Source organism: Cryptomeria japonica, chromosome 8 (assembly GCF_030272615.1).
Source record: "Cryptomeria japonica chromosome 8, Sugi_1.0, whole genome shotgun sequence".
Classification (NCBI taxonomy): domain Eukaryota; kingdom Viridiplantae; phylum Streptophyta; class Pinopsida; order Cupressales; family Cupressaceae; genus Cryptomeria; species Cryptomeria japonica.
In genome coordinates, this window is record NC_081412.1 from 348,310,975 (window position 1) to 348,333,103 (window position 22,129).

The 22,129-nt window shown below is 37.2% G+C and overlaps 1 protein-coding gene across 2 annotated transcripts in view; it reads left to right on the plus strand.

The window, feature by feature from the left end:
* The window catches only part of LOC131045344 (uncharacterized), a 35,867-nt gene extending 14,299 nt beyond the window's left edge, over positions 1-21,568 (plus strand). Inside the window, exons 2-5 of one of the 2 annotated variants that reach the window (XM_057978928.2) lie at positions 3,509-3,699; positions 3,854-3,964; positions 20,322-20,649; positions 20,808-20,975. In XM_057978928.2, the coding sequence (XP_057834911.1) occupies positions 3,509-3,699; positions 3,854-3,964; positions 20,322-20,649; positions 20,808-20,824 (647 nt within the window). In that variant the 3' untranslated portion in view covers positions 20,825-20,975. Of the gene's footprint in view, positions 1-3,508; positions 3,700-3,853; positions 3,965-20,321; positions 20,655-20,807 lie in introns of both variants that reach the window. The other variant, XM_057978927.2, reaches the window with a different exon arrangement.
* Positions 21,569-22,129: the final 561 nt, after the last annotated feature.

A 22,129-nucleotide genomic window follows, 5' to 3' on the forward strand; every position in this document is an offset into this window, starting at 1 on the left:
TGCAGAAAATTTTAATTTATGGGTTTGTTCCAAACCTTGAAATTTGCACCTTGGAATTCGTGCCAGAATTCTCCTCCAAAGGTTTCAGTTTTTTCAGCAATTGCTTCTATTCTGATTTTTGAATCAGATTCTTCTGTTTCATGCTTTCACTAGGTTGACCTCGTTCAACCTCCATTTTTCGTAATGGCATCTTTGACCAGCATCATGTTGGAACACAAACAGAAGTTCAACATCTGCCACAACACTTGGAAATAGTGCATGTTCACGATATCTGAATATCGTTGCCTTGATCAAATTGATTTAGGCCAGACCTCATCCTATAGGTCCCAAGGTTTAGAATTTTTTCCTTAAAAATTATTATCAGTCATCTACAAAGCTTGCATGGGTTTTCTGATTTTTCTCCACAAAAAATCATGGGAGGGTTTTGCTTGATTTTTCCTCAAAAATCAGGGAGTGTTGTTTTACCACGTGATGTCTGCTATTTTGCTGCGTGAGGTTTGCTGTTTTACCACATGATGTCTGCTATTTTGCTGCGTGAGGTTTGCTGTTTTACCACATGATGTCTGCTGTTTTGCCGCGTGATGCTTGGGGTTTTATCATGCGACGTTTCAGGGTTTTTAACCATTTTTTTTCCTACAAAAAATGATGATTTGTATCTTTAGTTTTGGAGGGTTTGCTGATTTTTCCTCAAAATCATGGTTTGAAATTTCGGTTTGGTTACCCAACATCAGGTTGGATGGATTCTGGTATTCTTGGTCATTAACACTTTTCAGATCCAGGGAGGGTCTCCACCGCAGTAGAGTGTTCTTTTCGTTTGTGATCAAAAGACTTGTAGTATCTTCCGTAGGGTAGTTAGTGGATAGAATGACCATTAAGGGAGGGTATTAGAAATTTTAATTATATTTTAGTCACCTATATTTAGTTCCTTGTTTAATGCTCATTTAGCTTTTTAGTTAATTAACTTTTAAGCTTTATTTAGCGTTATGCTTTTTAGTAGTTCACTTTAAACGACTTGTTCTTAATTTAGAACGTCGTCCTTGTAATCTCTTTATATACGCTTGTATATTGTTGAATAGATTATCCGATTGTTGAATCATTCATTCAATTTATTTTTCACCAACAACTTCATCATTGTTTAGGCATTTGCTCCCCTTGGCTCTTTTGGTTGCTAGTTTCCTTGGTGTTACACTTTTAGACATTCTCTTGGGCATTTGTATAGTAGTGTCAAGCTCGTGGAGTCTTACAATGGTTTGTTGGAGTAGCTTGCTTTTTTTGTCTCTCGTTTGACAACCTTCTCAATCAACACTTGTTTTTGATTTGTTTTGCCTTTGCCTCAAGCTTCTGTTTTTCTTATCTTGCTAACACCGCCTCCATTTCCACCACTGGTTTGTAGTCTCACTCTTCCATTTTGTTCCATTGATTTGTCAAATGCTTCACATTCCTTTTTGTTGTGGCTCAAATGATAAAGGATGCTTACTTCATTGGCAAGATATACCAGTTTAATTAACTTTGAAACTATCTTAACTCAATTCTCAATCATGTGAGCACAATGCCTTATAGCATATAAATAAACATTGAAAGGTAGTTATTCACATCCTTCAAGTAAATTCTCCAATCCTAGTCTGGAATCACCATTGGTCTCTTCGACAGTACCCTGAAACACTTTGTTGGAAGTGCTTCTTTTGCTCTACATGGGTTGGCTCGCTGAACTTATTAATCATTGTCAAAGTAAGTTAAGATCTATACTTGAATGCTATTGCTCTTGTCAAATAAGTGCTTCTAGCTGCAATATTCATCTTCATTGTTAAAAGCTTTTGGAGGTTGAAAACCATACCCAGTGCCATTTTGTTTGCCATTATAACCGCTTGTTATTACACCTGCCAATACTCCAATCACCAATATTATCATTGTATTGACATTGTCATTGATTTTGCCGACATTTAAAATCCCTACTGTTCTTTCACTTCACATCTCATTGTTGTAGCCACACTTTGCTCCATCGTCAACTAGTCCAATCATCTCTTCAATTAGTGAAATTTCTAGGTAGATTATCTCATGGCCCAAATGCAATTTCCTCAAGTTGAAATAATTTAGAAGGAATCTGGTTAGCCGTTCAAGTGAACCAAAACTCAAATCCCCTATTTCTTCCAATGCACTGTTGACCCTAATCAATTGTCTTCCCTCTTTGATTAACCCCTTGTTATTCCTTTGATTGGCTCTAATCCGTGGGCTTGTTCCTTTCAAAGTTGGCATGGCTACCTTTGTTGTTTATCTCCACCACTTGCCCCATGTCCATAGGTAACCTTGATAACAATGGAACATACATCCTCACTTGTTGATGCTTTGTGGTTTGCTTATTTGGTCATCTTCTCTCTCACTTTCCTATCTATTCTCAAATTTTCATCTCCACAGCTTCATAACTGACTTTTTTCTTTTTGCTTGTAGAGCTCTTTTCACTCTTATTCATTTTTGTCAAAGGTAAACAATAGCTTTCCTTTGTCCCCTTTTTATAACTTATCTCTTCATTTATGCCTCCCCTATTCCCTTTTTAATGGTTTTATCATTTGTGGTGCTCTTCCAATGCTAATTTGTTTTTGGTCATGGTATCTCTTCCTCAGTATCAACCTTTTTCAATCAGTCTTCTACCCACCTCTTTTCTTGAAGTTTATGGTTTCTCGAATATAGTTTCATGGCCAGATGGTTTAGGTCAATGAGATAACTCTTTGCATGCTGGCACGGGAATGCCTTGCTTCTCTTTTTTACTCCTAAAAGTGTTGGATGAGTTACTATTTGAAATTATTAGCCACCTAGTTACCCTTATATGTGATCTAGGCTGTTGGAATGTGTACAATACCATTTGCCACATGTGGTAGAAGAAATTTTAGGGAAGTATCCTGCTTTCTCCTAAGATTGCCTACTCATATCATCTTACAGTTGTTCATTCTCTTGTGGAAATCACTAGGATGTGTATTGGCCCTTTCATGTGAAGGATGACAAATTTGTTTTTCCTCCAAATTTTCTTGTTGTATATTGTGAAAAATTTATTTATCAGAGGCTACTTTCACATAAATTTACTCATATTTTTCTAACTAAAAGTCAGATCATGTCACCTAAATATACTTGAGGATTAGAAGCATTCTTCCAACTTATTTTTCATTGAGGGACAAATACTGTGTCTTGATAGATAGATCTTTAGAAACAAATATTGAAATTACAAGAAATAATACCAGCCTCATACTTTGTCTATTTTGCATAGTCATTTGCATTTGTCAAAATTCACTTCTCTCGTGAGCAGTAAGGTCACAAAGTGAATCAGAAACATTCTTTTGACTTGTTCTTTGTTATTTTTACAGATATCAATCATTTATTCTTTTATCCTTTATATGCAAAATGGAAATTTCTAGAGAGATTTGTAAAGTAAAGTTGTCTTTGTATTATAATTATGATTGTTGATAGAACTTGTACATGATCTGATCATTTGGCATTCTGTTGATTTTATTTTCGTCAGTTGAAGAAGTTCAAGGTTGTCAGGAAATTGGAAATTCAAGTTCAACAAATGGAAGCAATAGTGAGAAGCAAAATGCTGTGGTCCTTCTAACGTACAACGTTTGGTTTCGAGAAGACTTGGAGGTGCATGCAAGGATGAACGAATTAGGGAATCTCATTGAGCAACATCAGCCACATATTATTTGCTTTCAGGTACCACTATGTTTTTTGTCATCTCTGTGTTTTTACATGGTACGCAACTGATGAGATAATTTCTAATTTTATGGTTTGAAGTACCTAAAATGCACTTAATTGCATCATAGATTTCCTTATATTCATTTACACAAAGCTTGAACTCTGGCAATAGGAAGTTACTCCCATTATATATGAAATTTTTCGACATTCCAATTGGTGGACGAAGTACCAGTGCTCAATTTCTCTTCAATCTGCAAAGATGCGAGCATATTTTTGCATTCAGGTAAGATTCATCTCTTTTCCCCTCTTTGTGATTCATCCTTGTTTGTTACCACCTTTACTCTAATGATGATACATCAGTTGCTTTGTCATTATATTGTTGTATATTATATTGTTATAGTAGTATATATTTTCCTATGGCTAGTGCATTTAAGTTTTGTACAATAATTCGTTTGTTGATTTATATTGATTCAATCTTTATGCCATATGGCAAAATGATGTTAGATTTATTGATTGAATAGCCTATCCTTATTGGTGCATTTTTATCTTACTTTGTAGCATGAAAGGCCTTTATAAAGAAATGAAAATAGTTCATAACTGTCACTTTATGCAAAGCAAAATTTCTTGTACTTTTTGAATGGGAAGGGGCAGATGGACACACAGATTGGATTGTGGGATTTCCATGCATCACACAGGTAGCTAGATGGTCAAATTCTCCTTCTGAGAATGCAATCTATCCAGGTATATGGAAATCAAGCTATTTTTGATAGAAATTGGTGCCATCAAGAAGAGGCCCACTAGGCTGTGAAACTCCTCCAAGACTAGATCTGCATAAAAAATGCTAAGGAAATCATGACCATAGTCATCGCAGATGTAATCTAAAGGGTGTCCTTCATTTAAAGAAAGCAAACATTGATGTTCTGTGGATGGTATTGATGTTTTTAGATTTTTCGAGGAGATCAACAACATAAGTTTAACTTTTTGTGACTCAATTCATGAAACATAGAGTTAATTGGTAGCATCGATATTTTCAAGTCCAAAAAGTCACAAGAATGTAGTGAAAGGTTCACAATTCAGTAGTAAAGTAGTCTTGTGTTGGACTTTATGGATAATTTTGTTTTAATTATAGCATGAAAATCCATCCATCAGAGAGAATATTCATATGGACCTGTAGAATCAATAATAGCATCAACAAAAAGCAGACATAAATCATCTTTGGGGCATGCCAAATTGATATTTAAATCTCAGTAAATGCAAATAACATGCATTATATTTTTCCTTATTCGGACTATGTCTGAAACCCATTGAGAGTAATTCATTGGTACGAAGAAGCCTGCCTTTAGTAACTTTTCAATCTTCACAGAGCATAGATCTGATATCTTCTTGGTAATTTAACTGGCCTCTGATGAACTGGTGCAGTTTCTGGATGACTAATAATGTTATGAACAACAACATTAGAGATGTACATCGGCAAAATCTTTTGTGAAAATGTTCTTGTATTCAATCAGAATATTGTTAAACTCTTGTTATTTTTCTCTGCTAAGTGAAAAACTGATCATGATTTCCTGCAGGCCTCCTTCTATCCCAATGTTGATATCAGTGTTAGCTTTATATTAACATACATTGCCATTTTGAAAGCGAAGAAATGCTTAAAGTGATTCTGCTAATTCTTGTTTGATCATCTCCATTGATGTGAAATGGTTCTAAGTCATAATATCTTTGAGGCCTCTTTAGAAACTTGAGCACTTCTAGCTTATGATATTTCCTTGGTAGTTGATCTTCTTTGGGTGCCATAAGTTTCAAGGTCGCTTGATTGTTAGGTGTGACGACACACATGCTGTTGATTTTTATTTATTTATTAAGGATTTGTTGTTAGAGTGATTCAATGCCTGGCTTTTCTATTTCAATGAGTTCCTCATGCAGCAAATATGTCTCTGTAACCGATTATTTTCCAAGAGATTACGTTCTTTGTGCTTATAATTCATGGTGCTTGCTGATTGTATGTATTTTTGATAGCCATATTTTGTGATTAAGTGTCCTTTTCAAGTATCATGATCAGCAAAGCATTATTTATACCCATAGTTCCATGGGAATCTTTTCCTCGCATTGGCCCCTGACCTCAACCTAGCCCCCCCTCATCCCCACCATTTCTGGGAGGGAGACACCCCCTGCGGTCCCACAACTGCTGCTCAAGACTTGAGGATGTTTTGGGATGCCACCCTCATCTGGGGACGGCTTGGGGACTTTGGGATATCCAAAGGACTTCCAGGAGCCTCTTGATTGTCTTGGGGACTTCCAAGTGCCTTCTGTGATAGAATGAAGGAAAAGTGCATTTTTAAACAAAATTATTGAAATGGCATGTGCCATAAAGGTTTGTGTGGTTTTGAAGCCCTTAATTGACACCCTGTACCTTTTGAGGGGTGCTGCCCCTTGCCCCCACCACCATGCCACTGTCTCCTTGCCGTCCCCAAATCTAGGCTCTTGTTCCCCCTGTCTCTAAGATTTGTCCGTGTTCACCCGGACATCTGTTATGAGACTCCATGGAACAAGTTTATTACTAAGGCATAGCATTATAGTACAAACTCAAAGTACTGACTCCCCCCATTAAGTTCACAATTCAGGTGTTGCAAAAAGAGTAATAGGTTCTTTGGCGCTTGTGCAGAACATGCAGACATAATTTGTGAGTTTGAATCAAACAATAATAGAACCTTAATGAGAAAGATATCTACTTTCTCTTTTACCTTACAAGAATGGAAATGTGAGTAAAGCAATGCTCATAAGACATCTTGTAGAGTCGAGACAACCATTCCTCCAATTATATTTATGATATTCAACTACATGCAGAGAACATTCATGTAATAATGACTGCCATGTCATGAGCTTCTCTTGACTGCCATGTCATGAGCTTCTCTACTTCTAGCTATGCTATCAGAAGTAGAACCTAAACAGCACCAAGACTACACTAAAACAAAGATCGACAGTAAAATGATCTGACCATTTTCTATTCACATTGAGACAAGAGCTTATATACATAGTCAAATGGCTAGAGTATGTTGGATTTAAGTCCTCCTCAGATTATGGTCAAAATCCAAATTGGTTATGAGTGTTCCCAGATTTGTGGTGGGATTCTTGCATAGTGGCATCTGTGGTGGATGTTTTTCTACAGAGAAGAGCATTTTTCTTTTGCTCATGCATCCCTCTGCACTCAAGTTCCGTGCATCCATTTTCCAATCCAATCATCCTCTCCACCTGGCCCTCAAATGATCTTCTAAATAACTCCTCTGCATGCAGCAATTCTTAAATAAAATACAAGTTTTTTGAGCGAACAATTGTTGATACCTGTATGTGCTGCAGTGGCAAAACCTGTGGCTCTACGGTCTTGTCTTGTTTCCACTCTCTCTTGTATGAAGACCAAATTGTTTATGCTGTGTTTGTTGCCAATATATTCTGTTGGCTTTGATGACCAAGGTTCTTGTTTTGTAGGACCAACAGCTCTTTAATTTCACTATTTTTCATTTTGAGAGTAGATAATTTTATCTGTAGTAAGTTTCTGGATTAATGATTGTGGATCAAAAACTCGCACACAATCAATTAATCCAGAAGCTTACTACAGATAATCTAAGGATTGTGGAAATTTTATCTCATCAGTAGATAATTTTGTTGATGTGTGTTTTATGACTCATGCAACACAAAATAAAATACTAAGTATTCTATCCTCCCTTGAACAAAATCCTCCCAATGGCTAAATTGTGTGATCAAATGGGATGACTCCAAGGTTCCGAATGTCAGGTCTTGACGTGCTCTTGGATAGACTCAGTTGTTTGATGTGATATTGTTCGAATTACAAGGTGGACTTGCGTTGAATCTTGAATGCTTGAATATTGCTGGAACGTTGAAATTGATTTGATTGAAGAAAAGGAAAAAAGGATAGGGTTTAGAAAGCTACTCTAATCCTAAGAATACAAGAGCGAAGGACAACTTTGGTGAAACTAAACTACGCTTTGCTTTGACATGCGACGAACATCTGCACGAGGCTTGTGCGATCTTCTAAGGATAGCTAATGATTTTCAAATCACCACTACAAGCATGGTTACTCTCAAGGTGAAGCATATCAATGAAGGAGTGATAATTGAAGTCAAGCTTGGCTAAGGTGGATCCAGTTGACTACACAAGACACTTCACAATCAGCAAGGTGTTAGTAGTATGGATGCACGAATTTCACCATTGATCATTCACAAAGTTCTTCAATCATCTAAACAACATAAAAATTAAACGAGAAGTAGAGACTGTGCAAATTGCTGAATCAACACATAAAGTTCACTATATCTTCAATGAAATTAATATGTTGCTTACGAAAAAAGTCCTGGCAACAATCTTTGCCTTCTCTTCCTACTCTACTCTAATTATTTGCTTGCTATTTAACTATTAACTATTGTTTGCTTCTGAACTATTCACTATTAACTATTGACCTTTACAAATGACAAAGTGGAGCCTTATATAGTGCTCTCATTACAATGAGTGGCTCAAATCAAATCCTCATCAATGGCCAAGATTGAAAGATAAAAACCTTAATTAGGGTTTGGTAAACCCATTACAAAGCATTTAATGCTTGACCAATGATAAAGTTACATTTTATGGGACACGTCCTTGAATAACTGACCAATAGATGACGATGGTAGGTGCATCAGACTTTGTTCCCACATGTGGTAATTATCCTCTTTGATGGGTGAGTCAGGTACATCGAATTTGGACACCTTAGCTTGAAATGAAGTGATAGGATTGAAGATGATTGGGCGCCACCTTAGCTAACTCATTGTAACTCATCACAAGTTGTAAATGAATGAGGCATATCTCTTGATACTCAACATTATCCAAGCGTTTGTAGTGAAGAATGGGATGATGGTGGGAGATATTACCAAATTACATCATCTTCTTGACTTGGTCACCTCCGCCTTGGAGCTTCCATCTTGCTATACTGGCAATGATTCTTGGATCTTCGGAGGCCACGATTTTTTTTAAAAAAATTTGTCAAACCTTAAAAAACCCCATCGACCCCTGACACCATGCACCATGTTATTATAAATTGATATTTACAATAGAGTCGAAAGGCTCTATTTATAAGAGAGCTTACAAGAGGATGTTTCTAAACGAAACATTCATTAACAAAACGCAGAAAAGGAAACTTCCTAAACCAACTAAGATAACCATTATAGAAACATTACAATATTTTAATAACAAAAAAACAGAGCAACTTCTGTCAAAACATAACAAAGTGGTTCCATATATACTTAGATGACGAATTCCAGTTTACTGCTGCATCTACTAGGTCATCTAGTCCCATGATCCTATGATGTCATTGCTGCATTCTGCTACATCACATTCATATGCTCCCAGTGGTGGTTCAATGTTAGGATCAATAGGCTGATCCCATTTGACTTCATTCCTGTAGGGAGCTACCTTGTTTCTTTCATCAATTTGCTTTTTTCTCCTTAAGACTGATTGAGAAGGTTCAGTTCTTCCTTATTCAGCTTTTTTCCCATATTGGAAGAAATGAGCTGACTGGATATCAGATTTGTATAACAGCATCACACCTTTGAGTAAAATCATAAATCTCTCCTTTGGAATGTCGATAGTCGCTACAACCTGAAACACGATCAAAAGGTATGCGAGTTCACTTTTAAACTCAGCAAGGTGTTGTTGATTGTAATTAGGGAATGGCGGATTCCAATTGCCTTGGGCAACATTGGAATCCGCCCAAAGGGCTGGCCCCTTTCTTCAACGTGTAGGGCTGGGCTCTAAACCCCACGACACCACTTAAAGTTGCTCACGCCACACTCAACGTGCTCCTCCAAAATAGGGCCGACCCTATTCCATCAAGGTTAAAAGGAAAAGTGATAAATAAAATAAATTATAAAGCAAGCCGACATGACTAAAGACATTGCTCCCCATATAAATAAATAACAACTTCACATTATCATTCACTCATTCATCATTCCATGCGAATTATACCTTTGCCTAAAATGAGAAGTTTGAAGAAGTAATATTGGCGATTTGTATCTGTCATAAAAGGTGCTAATATCATCTGAATAAGTTGTTCTAGTAATCATGTGTTTCAGAACATAGCCTTGAGATGTTCTCAACCTTCAAATCTGACCATTGATGTGAAGAATGAGATCTACTATAAATGTTTTATGAAGAAGTTATGTGTGGCTCCTTGTTGTTTTAGAAGTGTATTAAAGATCCCTTTTTGCTCTTGATGTTTTAGTGCAAACCTTTCTTGTTTGGTTTTGTAATACCAAAGATAATGATCAACTATGGACCTTAATGGAATCTTGAGTTTTGATAATTGTAGATTCATCACTTCTCCTATAAGAGGTTGATGGGGCACGGTTGGATGATTTGTGAGGTTTGAGTATTCTTTATTATGCTTACTCTGTCGTCTGTTCCAAGAGATTGAATTTATATCTTGTTTTACCAACGTTGCATAATGTTGCTATTCATTGGCTGAAACTATTTTCTACAAATCTGTGATTCTATTTGTGATTCCTCTTTGAAAGATTTCGCAATTGATCTCTTAGGATTTTCGTTTTCTATCGATGACATTTGATTGGCAATCTTGTTGTGTAATCTCTTGATGGAAGTTATCCTCATCTTATCTCAACAATTGTGCTATGGGTCCACCTTATTGATTGAAAGATAGATGGACAGGATCTTTGAGATTAACATAAAAGATTGATTGTGCAGAAGTTAAGAGGGAGCGCCTCCTTCTGAGTTTGGTATACTCTAACTTATGTTGGTTGATTACCTTTTTATTATGAGTATTAGCATGAAATTTTTTTTTTCTTGGGTCAAGCTTTTTTAATTTCATTATGATTGAACTGACTTGATGCTTAAGTGTATGATTTCCTATCTTTGAGTACAAGAAATTGATTGGATCTTTCAGTGGCTTGGAGTGCTTCTGAAACAGGGCATACTAATTCTTCAAGGGAAATTATTGGGATGGGCATACACTCGAAGGAAGTTCGAGTGCTTTGGAAGCTGTGATTGGACACAGCTGCTCCTGAGAGGGAGTTCCAGCTACTTTGGTATATCTTGAGTATGTATTTGGTATATCTTGAGGGTTATGAGACTCAGGATAGAGTAACTCATGTGTGCAGATTGAAGAAAGCCCTGTATGGCCTCTAACATGCCTCTTGTGCTTGGTATGAAAGAATTGACAAATACTTGTTAAGTTTAGGATTTTGTAAAAATGATGCTGACTCTAATATCTACTTTAAGTTATCCAATGATGAAATGCTAATTCTAGTTCTATATGTGGATGATTTATTTCTTACTGGTAAAGATGAACTTATCATTAGATGTAAGAAAGAACTAGCTTCAGAATTTGAAATGAAGTACTCAGGTCTAATGCATTATTTCTAGGTCTAGAAGTATGGCAAAGATCTAACGAAATTTTTCTAAGTCAAGGAAAGTATACTATTGATATCTTGAAAAGATTTAGAATGATGGATTGTAAACCTATGTCTACTCCTATGGAATCTAACTTAAAGAAGTTAAAGTGTTTCTGTAGCTAATTTTGATTTTGCAGATCCATCGGAGTACATGCAGTTGATTGGTTCACTGATGTATCTAGTTAACACTAGACCTGACATATGCTTTGCAGTGAATGCTCTCAGCCAATTCATGAGCATGCCCAAACATGTTCATCTTGTTGCAGCCAAGCACATTCTAAGATACTTGCGAGGCACAGTTGGTTATGGGTTGAAGTATCCACTTAACACTTCAATAACCTTGGAAGGTTATTCAGATGCAGATTGGGCTGGAAGTGTCAAAGACAGGAAAAACACTTCCAGTATTTGTTTCAGCTTAGGATCTGCAGTGATCTCTTGGGCTTGCAAAAAACAATCTTCAGTTGCACTAAGTACTGCTGAAGCTGAGTATATTGCAGCAAGCGTAGCTTCTAGAGAAGTAGTGTGGCTTTGTAAGCTTCTTGCTGGGTTGTTTGGTCACCCTTGGGATCCTTCAGTTATTCATTGTGATAATCAGAGTTGTATCCAGTGTTTCATGACAGGTCAAAACATGTGGAAACTCATTATCACTTCATTCGAGATATGGTGCAAAGAGGGGCCATTCAGCTGAAGTATGTCAGCACTGATGAGTAGATTGCAGATATTCTTACCAAGTCTCTGTCTAAAGTGAAGTTTGTGTTCTTCAGGGACAGACTCGGTGTTTTGGAAAATGAAACCCTGATTGAGAGGGAGTCTCAACCTCAGTAATACATTGTGTTGTATCAAACCATCCTCTGCGGGCAATGTAAGGTGGTATTGTAATCTTCTTAGGGAGAAGAGTAATTGTTAACCATCCTTTGCGGGCAATGTAAGGTGGTATTGTAATCTTCTCAGGGAGGAGTAATTGTTAACCATCTTCTGCGGGCAATGTAAGATGGTAGAAAAGATCCTCTCCACCCTCTGCGGGCAATGTAAGGTGGATCCAGTCTATGCTTGTGTGTGAGCTGGAAGATTATATTTCGTAGTTCCATTATATGCTTGTGTGCAAGATGGAAGACTACAATATTCTGATTATGTAATCCATTCTTTGCTTGTGTGCAAGATGGAAGATTATGGTTATGTTTCTCCTCCCTAATTAAGAGGGAGTGTTGATTGTAATTAGGGAATGGCAGATTCCAATTGCCTTGGGCAACATTGGAATCCACCCCAAGGGCTGGCCCCTTTCTTCAACGTGTAGGGCTGGGCCCTAAACCCCACGACACCACTTAAACTTGCTCACGCCACACTCAACGTGCTCCTCCAAAATAGGGCCGACCCTATTCCATCAAGGTTAAAAGGAAAAGTAATAAATAAAATAAATTATAAAGCAAGCTGACATGACTAAAGACATTGCTCCCAATATAAATAAATAGCAACTTCACATTATCATTCACTCATTCATCATTCCATGCGAATTATACCTCTGCCTAAAATGCGAAGTTTGAAGAAGTAATATTGGCGATTTGTATCTGTCATAAAAGGCACTAATATCAAGGGCAAATACCATTACAAGGAGGGTGAACTATTCTGCAAATACCATTACAAGGAGGGCGAACTATTCCAGATTCAAGCAGCTAGGGTTGCAGTCCAGTTTCAGGCAAAGGTGCAGACTTAAGATACAATAAAGTGCAGACCTAGGGTGTGGATCTAATTGCTGATTATTGTGTTAAATGGGGCAGGCTTGAGACTTACAAAAGTGCAGACTTGTTGAAGATTTTATCAGCCCTATGTGCAATCATCTTCAAGTACTAACGATAATTGTTGTAATCTTCATATGAATATAATCCATAATCAGATCTGAGGATTTTTTCTGGCTGGGTTTTTCCTCCTAGGAAGTTTTCCCAGGTAATTGTGTTTTGTTCTTATTTGTTCATTTCCATGCTATGCCTAGATCTAGAATCTCTAAAATTTACAACAAACAATTTAATTAGAAACTAAATTTTGATTTCTAAGTTTTACATTAATCTGGAAGTATAAAATCAACTGGTGTCTCCTTTTTTGAAAAATCTCTTCGTTCCTCCTTTTCCACAAAAACCACAGGACTTCACAGGTAAAGACAAACCAAAATCTATTCAAATTAACATTGAAGTCATCAACATAACCAGCAAGAATTTCCATCCAAGAAATTTTCTCTTTAGCATTCCAATTTCCAATTAACAGGAAAACCAAAGAATACAGACCAAACTGAAATTGCAAACTGGCATCAAAAAAAGGTGTTCGAAGGTCTCAGGCGTTTGACAGTTTTCACAGATTCTGGGTGTAAAGCCAATATCAGCTAAAACATCAGCAACAAGAAGCTTTTTTAACAATAAAAGCCAGCGAAACACAATTTTCTTGGGTTCAGCAAGGTTGTGCCATAAAAGGTTAAAAATAGAGAGCCATTTAGAGTCCGACCATTCATTATGCCAAAATTTTTTAAAACTCTGCAAAATTTCAGAATTCTGAACAAGCAAATCATATATCTTTTTAACAATAACCTCCTGAAACTTAGACCCATCTAACCATCTGATCTGATCCAAACTCTGTGTGCTATGAACCCATTTGCTAGGTAAGCAAGGGCCAATAGCCTTTGTTATCATAGTGTAAGTCCTCTTTTGGGAAGAAGGGATGCCATATTTACTAGCCAACTGCTCCCATGAACCAATACTGCCATCAACTAAGATGTCCTCAAAAGAAGTAATGCCCAAAGAATTCCAACTTTTTGCAGACATCTCTTAGTCAGGGCCAAGGGTTTATCATTGACAGACAGTCCCCACCATATAGATCCATCAAAAACACAGTAGGGTGGGGATTCGCCCAAGGCACTTTCATGCTTAATCAACTTCCTCACCTGAATCCATGCCTTCCATAATGAAGAGAAGATCACCGAACCATGGACATTGACATCAAAATCTCCCAACAAAATATCAAAGAGATTCATACTGGACCAGCTTTTACCATTCATGGGTTTAGACAAGGTAATGTTATTCCTAATCAGAACCTTCCATGGTTCATTGCCTTGAGTAGCCTTATAAATCCACTTAGAAGCTAATGCTATGCCCTGAGTTTTTAGATCTCTTAAATCCCAGCCCACCTTGAGACTTAGGCAAACAGCACCATTTCCATGATGCACAGTGCCGTTTCTTATTTCCCTTCCCATCTGACCAGAGAAAGTCTCTGAGGATCCTCTCAAGCTTATTGAAATGCACATTACAAAACAACCAGGCTGAAGAATGGTATATTGCATGTGAGGAAAGAGCTTTTTGGACCACTTGAGCTCGCCCAGCCAGTGAAAGAAGATGAGTCTGCCATTTTACATGCTTTTTTTCAATTTTTCTGAACAACTAATCCCACATCTTTAAGGGAAGGAGAAATTGCAAAAGGAATACCTAGATAACTTACTATCGTGGAAGGCCCAGACCACCCTAACCCCTTGGCAGAGAGCCAGTTGGGGGGGTGATCTGACCGTCCTATGACAGTAGACTTGTGTGGAGCCACCTTAGAGCCAGAAGCCTCACATAAGACTTGTAGTATGTTGACCACATTATCAAAATTCTCTTTAGATAATTCAGTAAACAAAGCGGTGTCATCTGCAAACTGAGCATTAAGAAGCACATCTTTATTAGGTAAGTAGATACCCCTCAGAGGAGGGGATATGGTGTGGGTTCAAAGAATTTAAAACAGGGCATCTGCAACAATGACAAACAAGGCAGGGGCAATGGGGCATTGGGGCATCCCTGTCTGATAGACCTTTGCAATTCAATTGGTTCAGATATCTGGCCATTTATGTCAATCATAGAAGAGGAATCCTGGAATAGTATGCTAATCCATTTGCAAAATCTTGGAGGAAAACCAAATGCTTTCAGCATTCCCTTTATGAATGGCCATTCAATTCTATCATAAGCCTTTTCAAAATACGTTGGGGAAAATTTGGATTTTTTTTCGGTTATATGAGAGCTGGCGGGGCCGAACTGGTGGCGAACCTAGGTGCGAACTCAGCCCATACCTGATTCCGACTCGTACCCGAACCGGATTCTGGCCTCCAGTGCACGAATCCAGTATCATAGGTTATAATCTGCCATGGATATGTGTAGTATGCTGGTCTTTTTTTTTGTATTTTTGTAGGTGTTTGACAAGTTGTGACAGGAATGTTTGTACAAGTTTGGCATAGAAAAGACTATTACCAGCTCTTATGTGATGTTTTAATATTACTAGATATGATAGATATCACTAACTTGGATGGCAACCATTACGTGGATTATGTGATTTACTCAGTTCAAATACAAACAGTAGCAGCTTTGGAGAATATAAACTGGTAAAGCCCACAGCTAGTAATTTGATTTAATACTAAACCTTTAATATATCGGATGAATTTTGGACTTCTGGAATCAATCTTCAAGTTGTCACCTCCATGCTTGACCTGCATTCGCCATTAGAGCCAGACTGGTAGGAAACTTTTTATGTATGTCATGGCCCCTTCATCTTCACACCTGTGCAACCTCTAAATAATACTGTGCCTATTTACAGAGGCACCAGTTTATAGTTGCTGTTGCCAGTAAATACCTTCCAGCTGACTTAAAATGGCAGCAACTTCCTTTATTGACTGCAGCTGCCAGGAAAGATAGCGCTGGTTAATATTATGGCTTCAGTTGAATTTCCCATTGAACATATAGCAACCACTTGTTATTTCTAACACCCTATTTTCAGACCGGATGAGCAATGTTATAGGAGATGTAACATTTAAAACAACCCCTAGAAAATTGCGTTGCAATATATCCTCATGACCTGGTTTAGTAACAGCAGCTGCCCACAGAAAAACAATCTCGTCTGACTTCCTGAAGATTGCAACATCCTTTGTATAGGAATACACAATTGCAGATGGCGGCCATCTAGAAGTGTTGCGACTGGGAAAATAGCTAAATGCAGTTAACTCGACCAATGCCTTTCCCCAAACCTTATTCTTGAATGAAATGATTAATATTTGCTTGCGATACATTCAAATTCTTTAACCTGGAGCACATTAAACATAAACTTTAAACATTTATATCACCTATGGATTTTGAGTGAATCCACCTGATCAGCTAGGTGGATTTTGTTTTGCAAAACTAACTGCCAAAAGGGTTTTTGTTTTTCAGCTGAATATGCAAATGAAAATCCAAGAATGCAATTCTTCCTTCCAATTACTCCTTTTATAAGCTTTTCCTCAAAAAGGAAAAAATATTCAATTTCCTACCAAGTGACTTCATTAATTTAACTTTATAGTTTAACGTTCCAAAAAGTCACTTTCTGTTTAATGGTTCAATTTATAAAATTAATTAAATACAAGTCACCTGAGCTTAGACAACTTAATTTAGTTAATTGATTATTCCCTTTTTACTCCCAATTAGCATATGGGAATAAAAATAGGTTAAGGGTCCCTGACTGGCACATATGGCTGCGAAGGGGACATTACAATATGACTGCATTGGATGTGATATAAGATTCTTGATAGCTTAATTATTGGTTTTAGTATTTTAGAAAATGAAAATCATGATTATTATATGTTGATATTGATGCAAACGTGATTAGGGGGTCTTGTCAAACCACCCAATCACGCAGCCCACACGACTTGCATCACACAACAAAAGCTACAAAATAATACATGCAACTGCTTCAAGACTTTACAGACAATTCAGATTTACTGTAGTGTCCCTTTTTGTAAATGCCCTAGTTTTTGCCCTAAAATCACAATTCCATGTAACTTTTCAACTAGGGTTAGGAACATAAACTTAATCATAAGATATCTCTAATTTATTGGGGAAATTCAACCATGGGGAAAATAGAATAAGGCGACTCGTTAAGGTGCCTTAGAGATCCTCTACCCTAGGCCCAAGAGTGGATATACCATCTCTTTTGATGATTGGACTTCTTGGTATATTAATTCGCCATGATAGAGGGATGAGGAGTATCACAATAGGGTGCCCCGGAAGTCCATTCCTTCTAAGCCCAAAGGCAGTACCCCTTGTACCCCCTTGGCCTCATGTGACCATTTGGTCACCACCATGAGGTGGCATACCTAGAAGAGTAGCCCATCACCATTCCCCTCCTTGTAATCCCTCGTTACCCCTACCATGGTTGAAGAAAAGAATATATATAGAACATCCTATATTATGTCATGTATTCTATATATCTATATATTAAACAGTCATAAGCAACAGCACAATATAAATCAGCAATGAACAGATAGAAATAATATTCATTATGCTATATTAGACAGTCGTAAACAGCAATTCATCACTAATCAACAGGGTGCAGATATAAATAGTATTCATTTTGCTATGTATAGGGAATTCAACCAAAGCTAACTTATAGAATCGGACTGCTGTATACTTATTATTAATACCAAATCTGATCTCTTTGATGATTGATTGATTGAATGAATGAATCCCTTTGATTTGATGATTTGAGGTATTGGCGAGTGATGATTAAGTGATTGATTGTTTGCTTGATTTGAATGATTGGAATGATGATTGACAAGTGATCCTTGAATGATTTGAATGATCTCTTTTATACTTTATTGGTGAAAGGTCTGAGTCACCACCCTTCATTAGAATTGAGTCACCACCCTTCATTGCTACCTTTGAGAATAACCTTTGAGAATAATATATTATTCTCCAAATTGATCTCCTTCCATCTCTTCCTTATATGAACCTTTTTTTCTTTACATCTTCCCATGTGAGGGAGAGATCACATCTCTTCATCATTCCTGCCCTTTGGCAAGAGACACAACCTTTCACAGTTTCCACCCTTTGAAATGGTGTAACACTTCATAACTTTTGCCCTTTGAAAGAGAGACAACCTTTCTACTTCCCATTCCTTTCTTCTTCTTCCATTAATCCTTCCTTAGTTCATATGCTTCCATTCATTTCTTCCCTCCTTTTTTCTTTTCAAATGATCTCTTCTCCCTTTTATATCTCATGTTTGAGAGAGTCATAACTCTTCATTCCATGCGTTTTGACTTTTCATTAATTTAATTACATTTTAATTATGTTATATTATATTTTTTATTATTTTACGTTTTAACTTATTATAATTATTAATTGTTAAATCCTATTATAAAAAGGGGACATTACATTTACATTACAAATTCGGCCTTCTTTCATGTCCTTTCTCTCTGTGCCATTCTCTTGCTCTTGGTCAACCCTTCTCTATAGGCAAACCCCTGTAGGAGACTCTCCCAATAGTTGTCACTCTTCTCTATCTGCAGCTCCGCAAAATTCTGTCTCTCAGTGGTCCTTTTGGGCTGAAAGCTCACTAAATTTTCTTGTAGAAGTCCCTAAAAAATGAATGCAATTCACCTTATAAGTAGGATATGGTGGACTTGGCACATGACCATCTCATGTCCTGACATGGTAGGACATGTGTCAAATGTGCACCAGCATCTTTGATCCCAGTTGTTGGACTTTATAATTGTTTTTGACCCCTTTGGTTGTTTTTGGCGCTTACCACTTTGTTGGGGGTTTTAGTCCCATCAAGAACCCGAGATAGAGCACTTATCAGTTGTTTCCAACTCCTCAGGTACTCTTGAAAAGCTGATGTGTAGCTTTTGTTGCCTTTGTCAAGGGTCACAAGCCCTTCGAGAATTCCACACAAAGCCCTTACTTGGAGGTTCCTAAAATGTTGCTCATTGTAGCCTTTGTCAGGGGTTTTGATGCCATTGGGAACTTTTGAAGCGTCGTGCAACTATGTGAACCTTTGTCGGGGGTTCCGAGCCCATCGCTTCCAACTCAATCGTGAACCACACACTTCATAATCTTTGTTGGTGATATTGACAAGAATTGGAACTTGTCGACATTTCCGACCTTTGACTTATTGAAATAATCTAAGTATTAAGACTTGTTGGTGAAATCATAAGAGGAACTGTCAGCATGAAGAGAGGGACTGGGAACCAGACGACAGTTCTGGTGGTTCCCAGAACTGACCAAACTCTGACTGGTTCCCAGGCAGGGCTTAACCTCTGATTGGCCATAAGTTAGCCGATTTTGCTCCAATTTTCACCAAATTGAAACTGGAGATACACATTAAGCCCCTCCAAACATAGAAGTTTACCTTAATCTCTTGATGTTCCTTTAAAACAAAGTGATTAATATTCTGAAAGAATCTTGTGAACTGATGAAATCTATTGTCTGAAAAATTGGAAAAAGATAGGTTCTATGGTTTTCTCTGTTATCTACAAAAGCAGGTAAATGCAAAGCATGTTGGCCAATGTTTCACAACGGATACAAGTGTTATTTTAGTTTTTTTTTAAAATAGCATTTAAGTAAAAATAAACAGGGATATGCAATGTCAAATGAGAACAATAGGAACCTGCCACTCGTAAGTGTGCATATGGTTCATGTGAACAATAGATTCATTTTCTCACACCTGAAACTTACCATTGGAATTTTCCGAAATTTTCTTACGTTTGTTCACCTTTATCCTTCTGCCAGGATTTATTTGAGCTTCTTCCATACAAAGCTCTTGAGACTAGCCATCCTTTGTGGCATGTTTAGTGAAATTAAAAAGGTTAGAACTTTAAAAGAGGGTATATACAGGAACAATGTGCACTTAGAAGCTGAGCTTTGGGGACATAGACTATATCAGGTGTGTTGGTTGAAACTTGAAATGTGTAAAGGACACATGTTCAAGTGCTACAAGTAAGGAGACAGTTTGTATAGGAGGAGGAAGAGATTACTGAGAAGTAACAGGATTGCCTGCTTAGAGATATGACAGTTAACCTGTGAAATCAATATTGCAGTGGGCATACATTGTAAAATTCTAGGAAATGGTTTGAAAATGCTGACTTCATTTTGAATTCCTCAAATGCACCTTAAATTCAGTATTTCCCAATGCAACTTTCCATTTCAAAAAATAACGAATTGCAATAACTGGTGGTTATGTAGGGTTGTATGCAGTTTAGGGTTACTGATGGTGGACTGTTTTTGATGCTAATGATATACAAACCATAGTTACAAAAACTGTGATAAATCTGATTTAGCAGGAGAAAAGATATTTCAATGCTTCTATTTTTGATATATTAGCACTCAGGTTTGAAGTCTGTTTTAACTATGGATGTGTTATATTTGTTAATAACAGTTGAGCAGATTACCTGTTATAAATTTCCAGCGAAGTCCCTTCAGAAATTCAATCATGGGAAGAGAACTATGTCGTGCAGATGTGGATACAAGTGGGAGCAAACAGCTAGTCATTGCTACTAGTCACTTGGAAAGTCCCTGTCCTGCTCCTCCAAAGTGGGATCAGATGTATAGTGCAGAACGCATCTTTCAGGCAAAGGAATCTTTTAATGTTTTGAAGAATCTACCAAATGTCATTTTTGCAGGAGATATGAATTGGGATGATAGGCTGGATGGGGAGCCTCCTCTTCCTGATGGGTGGTATGATGTTTGGGTGAAATTCAGACCTGGTAAGGTAGGGTAGTTCAAGCATCTGCTCCTTGTATCTTTGTGGTGCTCATTTCTGGTTTTCTGGTTTCGTTTTAATGTTAATTGAAACACATAAAGAAACTCTCATTTGGATATTTTATTCTGATTTACTACTTAATTAGTAGTATGGGTTTTGTAGGATGGCTGGACATATGATACTAAATCGAACAAAATGTTAACTGGAAATCGTGTCTTGCGAAAGCGCCTAGACAGAATCTTTTGTCATTTACAAGATTTTGAGGTTGAGAGCATTGATATGGTTGGGACAGAACCAATTCCTGGGCTTTTTCACACAAAGGAGAAGAAAACCAGAAAGCAGTCTCAAATTCTGACACTGCCTGTTTTGCCAAGTGATCACTATGGTTTGCTCTTAAAACTTACATCAAAATATTGACTCTGTACAGGAATCTGAAAAGTACTGTCTCTGATTGCGACTTTTGTCTGTATATTTTCTTTGTTAACTTATCAAACAGTTTCTATTTTGGGGACAAGCATGACAGTTATGGACAGGAATGCGTATTTTCTAAAAATGCAAGCTGGGAAGAAGAATGGATTTGAAGAATTAAGTCATGTACATGGAGAAACTTGTTATATGGTACTTATGTCAGATCTCTATATATCAAGTTAAAATGTATGCAGGGCTGCTGAGTCGCTGATAATTGTTTCTGCCAATTTCAGCTTATGAAGTTGATGGTTCTGAAGCAGCATGTAGTTATGAATTATAATGATTTCCTTCTAGTCATTTTGTTGTGAAAATTTTTGGAAACCAAGGCAGCATGTAACTAGATCATGAGCATTTTTCAGTATGGTAGGATCTTGGATTGTTTCATTAGGAAAAATGATGTATATGTTCTTTAATGGTTATTGTTTTGGTAATGAACTAAAGATGTGGTTTATGCCTGTTTGCTTTTTTTATAGCATGGTAAGAAAGAATGTCTAGAATTGACTCTTGCTGTAAACTTCTTTTGTTTTTAAAATGTATCGTCTTGTTCTAAATTGTGACAATATATTTATCATATGTAGTATGCAGTCTTCACATAAACATGGTTTATGTCTGAGAGCTGCCTTTGGGGAGGGTGGTCTGCAATAGGTGATTGAGATTAAGCTAAATTGTAGTTGAGAGCATTGATATGGTAGGTGATTGAGGGTGGTCTGCAACAGGTGATTGAGATTAAGCTAAATTGTAGTTGAGACTTGAGAGCATTGACAAAAGATTGAGGTTAAGCTAAATTGTAGTTGAGAGCATTGACAAAAGATTGAGATTAAGCTAAATTGTAGTTGAGACCATTGACATGGTAGGTGATTGAGGGTGGTCTGCAATAGGTGATTGAGATTAAGCTATATCTAACACCAAACCATGGTGGTTCACAGTGTGTCAAATACACCTTAAGCAAGTGTTCTTTATCAGTTACCTTGTGTTCTGCAAAATTGCATGAGATGTGGATTTGGCTTCGACTTAAC